Source organism: Lotus japonicus, chromosome 2 (genome assembly GCF_012489685.1).
Source record: "Lotus japonicus ecotype B-129 chromosome 2, LjGifu_v1.2".
In the NCBI taxonomy this organism is placed as follows: Eukaryota; Viridiplantae; Streptophyta; class Magnoliopsida; order Fabales; family Fabaceae; genus Lotus; species Lotus japonicus.
This window is the reverse complement of record NC_080042.1, coordinates 59,492,461-59,502,143: the sequence shown is the minus strand read 5'-3', so window position 1 is coordinate 59,502,143 and position 9,683 is coordinate 59,492,461. Positions and strand designations below refer to the sequence as shown.

At 32.7% G+C, this 9,683-nt stretch overlaps 1 protein-coding gene across 1 annotated transcript; it reads right to left on the bottom strand.

Annotated features, from left to right (window-relative positions):
- Positions 1-5,869: 5,869 nt before the first annotated feature.
- Positions 5,870-6,640, bottom strand: LOC130738588 (kunitz trypsin inhibitor 5-like). Its single transcript, XM_057590650.1, has one exon. It carries the CDS (start codon positions 6,612-6,614, stop codon positions 5,949-5,951), a length of 666 nt encoding a protein of 221 aa, XP_057446633.1. The 5' UTR covers positions 6,615-6,640; the 3' UTR covers positions 5,870-5,948.
- Between the last annotated feature and the right edge of the window lie 3,043 nt (positions 6,641-9,683).

Genomic DNA, 9,683 nt, shown 5'->3' with positions numbered 1-9,683 from the left:
TTCTTCACCACCACCAACCCCAACAGCCACCACCACTGGAACGACGATCCAGATCCGAATCTGAAGGCCACAGAGGACGAAGGAAGAAAATGAGAAGGAGAGGTTGGGTGCGGCGACGGACGAAGATGACGGTGAACCTCAATCTCTTCGTGTCATCTTGATTTCTTCCTCTCCTGTCGATTTCTTCCTCCTCACACCGTGGGGATCTCGATTTGCGCTGATTCACAACAAAGATTGGGTTTGCAGGTTAGGGTTCCATATTGGTGGTATTTGGGGGCTTTGGTTGGAGATGGGGGGTTCGATTGGGAGAAGGAGAAGGAGAAGATGATGTTGTTGTTTTGTTGTGTTTCTTCTTGTCTGTGTTGCAACTACCACTTATGTTCTGCCACCTCCATTTTTGTCTGTGTTGCAACTACCAAGCGCTGCAAGCAGTGGGGAAAATAAGAGGAAAAGAAAGAAGATTTATGGCACAGTGAGGAAGAGGAACAGAACCACCACCATCTCTAGGTTTCTTGGCCACCACCACCACTTCTGGGTTCTCCTGGGTTTCTTTTTCTTGTTCTGTACTTGTTTGGGGCGATTATGGTGGGGATGAAGTTTTGTTTTCTGCATTTTGATTATTTATGGACTCTTGGTTATGATGATGAAGACCTGGGAAATTAGATTGGGTGTTTTTGGGATTTTATTGTTTATTGTTGGGGTTATAATTTTTTGAAGAAGATGATTAAGAATATGAAGATGAGATCAATGTAAAAAAAATTAGATGAAAAACATGACGTTAAAGAAGATTCATGTTGATGAAGATGAATTTAGATTTTTTTAATTGAATTTAGATTAAAATAAATTTTTTTAAAATAATTGTTTTTTTTTTAATAAAAATTTCTGACCTGTTTTTTATTTTTTATTTAAAAAAAATCCACATAAGCAACATTAACCAGTCAGCTAGCCAAATCACTAGTCGTCGGAGCTCCTGGCTCCGGCGAGGACCTGCTCCAGACTTATTGCAAACGAGAGGACCCAGATTTGTAAATTTTCCGGGGAGGGACTAATTTCAGACGGCGAGACAAAGACAGGGACCAAGTAGACGATTAACCCTTTTTTTTTTGATAAACCAAATATTTGTATTCAAAACTAGAAACTACTTTGAATTGCCAAAGCAAATCAGTCCACCCCTTCCAATCTTTTACGAAAAGGTATCAAAGAAAATAATTTGGAAAATGTTGCATCTAATTAATTGGACTTTGAACCCCAACAATTAATTAAATCAATTGTCATCTCTTCTTCAATGTTATTATTAGCTTATAGCGCAAGATTTAAACTAATGGCCAATTAAAGTTCACAGATGATTCATGATTCCAAGGATTCAAATATCTTCCTCCAATTTTTTTCCTGCTTCGGTTTACATGTTCTTGCTATAAATTATAACCTCATTTTCCGCAAACCTCCATTATCATCAGTGCAACCTGCATTTTGTGTATTATCGTTTTTGTTATGCTTCACAATCTTATGTATCTATCTTGGCAGTGGTGTTTTTCTTCTCTAATCTTTTTCTCCAGTGCCATCCAGAATTGATAGAAAGGAAAACCGGGGGATCAGTTGCAAGAAATTTTAAAGCCTAAATCTCATTGTCTTTTATTTGGTAAGTCATCATTGTTAATTTATACTTACTCCCTCTTACATTACATGATTCATTGTTACACTTTTATTGTTGTATTTATGTTTTTTTTTTATATGTTTGGATCTTGATGGTAGCCTTTGAGTTCTGGGTTATCAACACATATGACCGAAAATACTCAAGATTAAGCTTCGCCAAAATGGAGTTCTCAATGATAGGTGTTGAAGTGTAAATGATGTCTTCTTTATTCGGCGAATAGTTACATGTTTGATATTTAGAAAATAGAAATTTTAATTTATCTTTTTTAGCACAGCTCAATTTACTCAATGTGAAGAAGATAAAGTCATTGGTTCTTATCTTACTACGGTTCTGCAGGTATGTAAATACCTTGCTCAGTCTCTTCATGGTGTCAATCGGTATATTTCAAGAGGTGATGCAATGCTGCTGATGATTCTGACGTTTTCACCCTACGTCCTGGATTATATGGTCTTTTGGCAACCGAATTATTGTCGCCTTCTACAAGATCGATGGGATGCTTTAGAGTAGCGCTCGCTCAATTGATCCACAACTTGAAATAATTTTAGTTCTTTTTTATTGGCATTGTATTTGAGAATTATTACTTTTTTTTCAATTGTTGTAACCATAATTGACTGCACAATTTTAAATATGAGATGTAGAGGATAATTTTTAAAATATATCCCAGTTGAAAGTAGCAAAAAAATAAATTTTAATATAGTTTTAGATTTTTTTCTTAATTTTACAAATATATATATATATATAAGAATATGAAATTTTGATACTAAAAATTAATTGGTCACACGGAGATTGGAATAAATTAATATTTTTAGCCTATATTTATTTATGTTTAAGTTATATAGTAAAAAAGCTTATACGGGAAGACCCATTTTTAGCCTATATTTAGCCTATATTTATTAATTATATAGTAAAAAGCTCCTACATGAGAAATATTTTGCATGAAAATACTTTAAATTGAACCTTATAGAAATTTTTTTAATAAAATTTTTAGTACTTCTTCCATTCTTTTAAATAATTTTAAGAGTAGATATACATAATCATTTTAATTTGGTTGTGAAAATATAAATCCCACGGGAAGAAAATTTATATTAAAATATTTTCAAGTTGAAGATAACGAACATTATAATTTTATAGTTTTTTTCATAAGTTTATGTATATGAAATTTTGACGAGAATTGGAATAAATGAACATATATAGCTTATATTTTTTATGTTTAAGTTACATATTAAAAGGCTCATACATGGAGGAACATTTTTCATGAAAATACTTACAATTTGAAACTAATAGAAATGTTTTGTTATAAGTTTAGTACTTTTTCCAGACTTTTAAAATAATTTTAAGAGAGATATACAAAAGCATTACAATTTGATCTTGAAAATAAGGATATTATAGGGAAGGGATTGTCATTTACATTAAAAAATTTTTTTTTTTAACATTTTATGTATTTTTTTCATAATTTTAGAAATAATCATTTTAAGATTAAATATATAAAAAGAAATAAAAATTTGACAGTTAAAATATGTTGTTCAGAGAAAAAGCTACCATTGTGAGTGATATTTTACTATAAAAATACTTTCTTAGAAAAAAATACTTTGACGGGAAGTAATATTGTGTATTAAAATCTCCTACATCGGAAGAACATTTTTCATATAGGGAATAGAAAATGTTAACATAGTATAGACTATACTTATTTTTAGGGGCTCATTGAAGTTATTAATGGGGTAGTAGAAATTTTTAATTGAGCAGTCGAATTTATGAATTTAAAATGTTGAAAGATTAAATTGTTTATTTTTAAGGATGTTCCTGTTTTGACCAGAAAGAACTTTTAATTATTATTATTGTTATCAAGAATTTATAAGGAAATATCTTATTTTGTTAATTCATATGGTGGAGTTATAATTAAATATGTTTAGAAGTAAAAATATATAAAATTATGATAAATATGTCGTATTATTTTCCACGGTGTCTATCAGCCATTTTGAATAAAATTTTCTACATAAGTTTATGCAATTTTTAGACTTTTTAAATGATTTTAAGAGAATATATTTATAAGCAATATAATTTAATTGTGAAAATTGGGAAGCCAAAGGGGAGAACATTTTCAATTATATTTATTATTTTTTAAGTTTTTTTTTAGAAAGCAAAATATATATTAGCTAAATGCTTGAGAGCAGGGAGTACAATTCAATTACTGGGAGGAACATTTTGCATGAAAATGCTTTCAAGTTGAAACTAATAGAAAATGTTGTTATAATTTTAATACTTTTCTCATTCTTTTTAAATAATTTAAGAGTAGATATACATAATTATCTATGCAGTGCTCCCATGAACGGTGCTTTGGAATTGAAAGCATTTTTTTTTTCAAATTTCAAAAATGAATTCCCACTGTTCAAAGCATCAATCCTTACGCGGTCCTAATCCTAATTTACTCTTTCAATTATTTTTATTCTTTCATAGTTTCAAATCAGTTTGAAAAATATGGCTCCAATGCGCGCAATTCTGGGTATGTTGTCGGCCTATTGCTAGCAAGCTCTTCTAAGATTTTTTTTTTTTGAAAACTAGCTCTTCTAAGATAGTCTTCAAGAAATTACATTCTTTTGTTCTTTCATGTATAGTACAAGGGCATAGGTCGCTAATGTATACTATTAACTAGAGAGAACTGCAAGTTTTTTTTGTTGACAACTGCAAGTTGTTGTTGAAGGGTGTAAAGTGAAAAAATTTAGTTGCTTTTAGAGGAATTGTTGCAAGTGAAGGTTATGAAAATTAAGGGAAAAAATGTGTTTGATGTGTAGAAAATGTTGTGTGGTGTGCATTTTATAGGGGTTGTTTGTTTGATATTTAGTTATGATAAATTAATATGTTGTGTTAATCTCTTTCTCCTGCTCTCTGACTTTCTTTACCGTTTTGCTGTCTCCTGTGTTCTTTTTCAAAACCTGCCCCCTTAATACTTTAGTAAATTCATCAGTAAAGTAATTTAAAAAAATTATAAAGAGTAATAACATGTTGTATGAGTATTAAATTTCTTACAATGATTATAAGTAACTTGGGATACAAAGTTAAATGATAAAAATACAAAGCACGGGAATGAACATTTTACAATCGAGCATATTAAGATTTTTATTCTTAGAAGAAATTCTTACTTTAAATATTTTGAATGAAAATACTTTCACATGAAAAATAATATTCAAATAAATTTTAAGAAGTTTTATCTGGTTTATAATATTCATGTTAAATTTGTACAACATAATAATAAAGGTCAACTTCGTTTTTAAAAAAATTTTAAAAAAAATTTATAAAGAGTGAAAATTGGCAAATATTGATTTTAGTATGTCATTTTTTTTAGTGCACTGTTAATAATTTTCAAATAATTTAAGTGCAATGTTAGTAATTTTCAAATAAATTTAGGAGCAATTATATATCTATGTATGTTGGTTTCACTTAAGTCCCAAATCTAATAGATTGAAATATATGTATTTGCATATTCAAGGAAAAAATCATTTATACCTCTCATGTGCATAAATTATGTTTTTTTTTTAATATTTACATCTTTATTATGATTGTTCTTTCATTTTTAGTATCTTATATTATTTATAATTAAAATATTTATTGATGTGTCAAATATAATAGTAAACTTCACCGTGCAGCCCACGGGAAAAAACACTAGTATTAAATTATGTTAGATAAGAAAAGCCCTTTATTTATGATTATGATATAGGGTAATGCGGAGATTACTATTCTTTTTTTTGCTGAGATTACTATTCAGTATTCACACATGGGTTAAAAACTTAACAGTCCAAATATGCATCATAATTTTCAATAAAATATTTATAAGAATATCCGTTAAGGAGTTGTCTAAATGACTCATGATAAAGTTTGGATTAAATAACCCATTATCCAATCACATTGGAGATAAGTGAGTTGAAATTTCTATAGTTTGTGTATTAATTTATTTCCAACTCATTTATCTCAAATGTGATTAGATGATGGATTATTTAACCCAAATTTTATCATGTGTCATTTAGACAACCCCAATTGATTGATTAAATGCAAGAGTTTTAATTTAATAGTTTCGACGCTGCGAACACTTCATGTATTATGTCGACTGTCGAGTCACCTTTTTTTTTTTCTCTTCAACATTCACATATATCAGAATAGCAAGTTTTGAGCTTTACTGAATTACTCAAGTGTTATTGATTCATTTTGCAATTGGTAGTTCTCCATTGTGCGGTGGCTAGCATTTTATTTAATTTTGAGTCCATTCAGCTAGACTCACCACAAAACCAAAAAACTGCCAAATTTACACACTGCTAAAATCTTTGTTCTTCAACTCAAGGTATGCGGCAGAAACCTTTTGAAACCTCACATGGTATGGCTTACCAACACCAGCACCAACAGCCATAACTTGGGTTCCATCATCATCTACATAGATCCCCACAGGAGCACAAATAACACCATATACAGAGGGGCAGTAACTGAAGCTATAGATCTCACCTTCATTGGCATGGTTATCACCTTCTTCAAATCTCACAATCTTGAACCTGCTAGCATCGTTCCCTGGGACACCCTGAGTGCTCACAAACCAGAAATCTGCCCCTTCCTTCGCGATCCGCCACACTTTCGGCTCCTTGCAGGGGCTCTTTAATACCGGCATCTCAACGGTGAGATCGGTGCTTATTGGGATGTAGCCAAGGTCTGATGATGATGATGTCTGGAACACGGTTGGTGTGCCAAGGGAAAAAGGGTCAAGGATGATATCAAGAGGGCATGTCTTGTTCCTTGTGTGGCCGAGAGCGAGGCCTCCGTTCTCGGCGGAAACCGGCCTAACGTAGTACTTCACTCCGGGGAGTATAGGATTCCCTTGCATATCAACCGCTGCTGGCTCTGGTTCATCTGCTAGGAGTGGCTGTGTGTTGAGGACTAAAAGAGAAAGGAAGCACAGTGGAAGTATTTGAAACATGGTCATTTTTTAATTTCTTTCTATAAATTGGGTTGCAATGTTTGTTGTGTCTTTTAAGATTACATTTCCATCTTTATATAGTGCTGCATAGGATTCAAGTTGAATGGTGCTAAAATTGAAATTTCGGTGTATGTAACACGAGGTTAATAGTTTGAAGTTAACACAAATCTACTACTTCTTATTCATGAGTTTAGATTTTACTATTCCTACAAAACAACCAATCACATTAAGCCATCTGTCCTTCTTTTTCAAATTTTGTTTTTCATCTCCATCGTTCATCTGATCTTCTTCTTTTTACTGATTTCCTCGTTTTTCACCTACTTCCAGTCTTCTTCTACGTCACATGAGTGTACTCTCACCCATGACCCATCCATCACAGCTCAGTGTTTCCTCCTCAATGTCGTCATCGTCCGCTTGCTCCTTCTATTGCTTGCTCATCCATGTCTACAACTCAGTTTCTCATCTGCTCCTGTCAAATCGCGTCTCTGCTTCATTCAATTGCATCATCGCCGACGCTTGCCTTCCCTTCCGTGTTCAAGGAGGTTTCGCTCACCGGAAATGGTGGAACCAGCCATATTTCGACAGCTACATCCTTTCTCTGTTATTTGTTCATCCTTCTTTCTAAATTCCAGATCTGAGTGCATTCCCAAGGAGCAAATCTCGGATGAGCAATCCTTTGGTCAGTTTCCAGTCTAAATCACTTTAAATGTTATTGATTTAATTTGATTTTTTCGTCCACAATGTGTACTTGCTTTTTGGAGTAAACATTTTAGGTATTAGATTTCTCTATAAATACTGTCTATGTGTAGTGAAGGGAGAGTCGTCTACCATTCTGGCCTTTATGTGCGGCATGGCTTCCTTCTCTGATACACTCAATTCCCCTTCTCCCTCTGTCCAAGTCCCGGTCTTGAACATCAACTGGTTTCAGAAACAACCCAACAGCAATGACGAGGTCAGCATGGCATTGAATATATCAGCAGATTTGCAGTCGCTTTTCACGTGGAACAAAAAACAGGTTTTTGTATTTGTAGCTGCTGAATATGAAGCTCCAGCTTACTGTTGCCTAAGGAATATAGATGATGATGTCTTCTTGTCATGTTAATGTTTTTGCTGTAACTTTTGCCTTTAAGTGATTGAACACTTGCACATCTGAGATTTGGTTGTGGACTTCAATTTCCGAAAAATAAATACTCCCTATGTGAGGATTTTCATTCATCCTGCCTTCCCCTATCCCATTTGCACCATTTAACATGAACTTGTGCTTCAGCAAATCACTTTTTGGATCATATTCAGCTCTGCATACCAGTAAAAGATGCAATCATATGACAGTAATTTAAAATTTGAAATGAAATAATGCAAAGAAATTAGTCCATGTGAGTTCATCTAATCTAACACCATGATTGCAGAAAGATACTGAAGTATGTAGCCACTATGTGACAGGCATACCACATACAAGTATACAACTGCATAATTAGCATAACCATGCCTTAAGCTATATATTGCAGCTGAACTTCATCACATATCATTAAAATTATAACTTAAAGGCATTCTATGGCTTACTTTCTATAGACTAACCACTGCATTATTTAACAAAATGTTTTTTTGTTTCCTTACTCCTTAGTTTTGAGTACCTTATAACATCCATTATAACATTCATTATGTCCTACAACTTATAATTTTCCATGTGCATATGTCCCTCATGGTCATAGTGTGTATCTTACAATTAGCAATAATCTCTTAATTGGCTTATTGAGGTATTTTGAATTATTAATAGGTTCAATGGGATGAAGCAACAACTGATGAGCACCAACAGAGTTTCAACTTGGTAAATTGAACCAGTAGTGACTCCTTTCTATGGTTATCTACCTCCATTTTTAAGGCCCAAGTTTCCAAGGCAACCAGGAATGTCAGGTAACATGAGTCATTCCTTGATTATTTCAGCTTTCGTTGAAAGATTTCTTACTTGGATTTATTTTGTTCTTGTGAATAAATCACTCATATCTATTTCACTTTAGCACATATATTAGATGTGGGGAATTCAATTCAATACAAGTTATGTCACTCTAGGATTCATGTTTGCTTCAACCCAAAGTTTTTCCACTATAAGTCATTTGATTAGGTGAGTAGAACTTACTTTTGGTAGAAATCTACTGTTAGATTCTCAATGCATGACAAACTTGAAAACGTACTTTGTGCTCTGGTATGACTGGGATAATGATTTTTTTTTGGGAGAATCATACAGAACCTCGGGAAAAAGAAAATCAATGACATGAAACTTTTGAGTTATGGGGGAAATGATGGATGGAATTTTTCATCCATTTTCTAAATTATGTGAGCATTCTTTCATGTACCTTGTCATCCATAACACTTTAATTTTTATGGTTTCTCCTTCTTTGATTCTCAGCCCTTATCCCCATCTACCCATAGAAAATTCAGGTCCAACAATATCACAATGTTTCAAGAAATTTTGTTGAGTAAAGTCTACTCTACATTTCAAGTTGTTGTAGACTGTCCAAGGAGACACCCGGTTGTTTCTGCCATTTAATGTAGAAAACTTGAAGCCAAGGCAATGAAATATAAATGTTTTGATTGAATTTTGATAGAGGGAAGTGAGATAGACATCACCACAGTATAGGATAATAGACATAGGGAGTAAGGGGTTTAATTAGCTTCTTTCAAGTTATTTTTCTACATCATTGGTTGGCTACTTTCATATATTAGTTGGCTACTTTCATATATAATTTTGTTCTATTATTTTTTTTAAATCTTATTAAGGTTATAAAATGCTACTGTTCCTCATAGATTCCAAAGGCCTTCAGGAGCAATTCCTTCTTCAATGCTGGGTTTGGAGGCTTTTACAGGAAGTCTTGATGACTTTGGCTTTGAAGATTATTTAAGTTGTAATGATATGAATTTGACTTAATAATGCAGTTGCTAAGAGAGAGAGAGAGTTAGTGAATTAGTTTTGATCTATTAAATTGACATGTTGTTAGGACTAAGTTTATGATGTGGATGAAGTTAAGCAGAAGCTTTTGTGTTCTCACATTTTATTCTCATCCCTATCCTTTCAGGTTG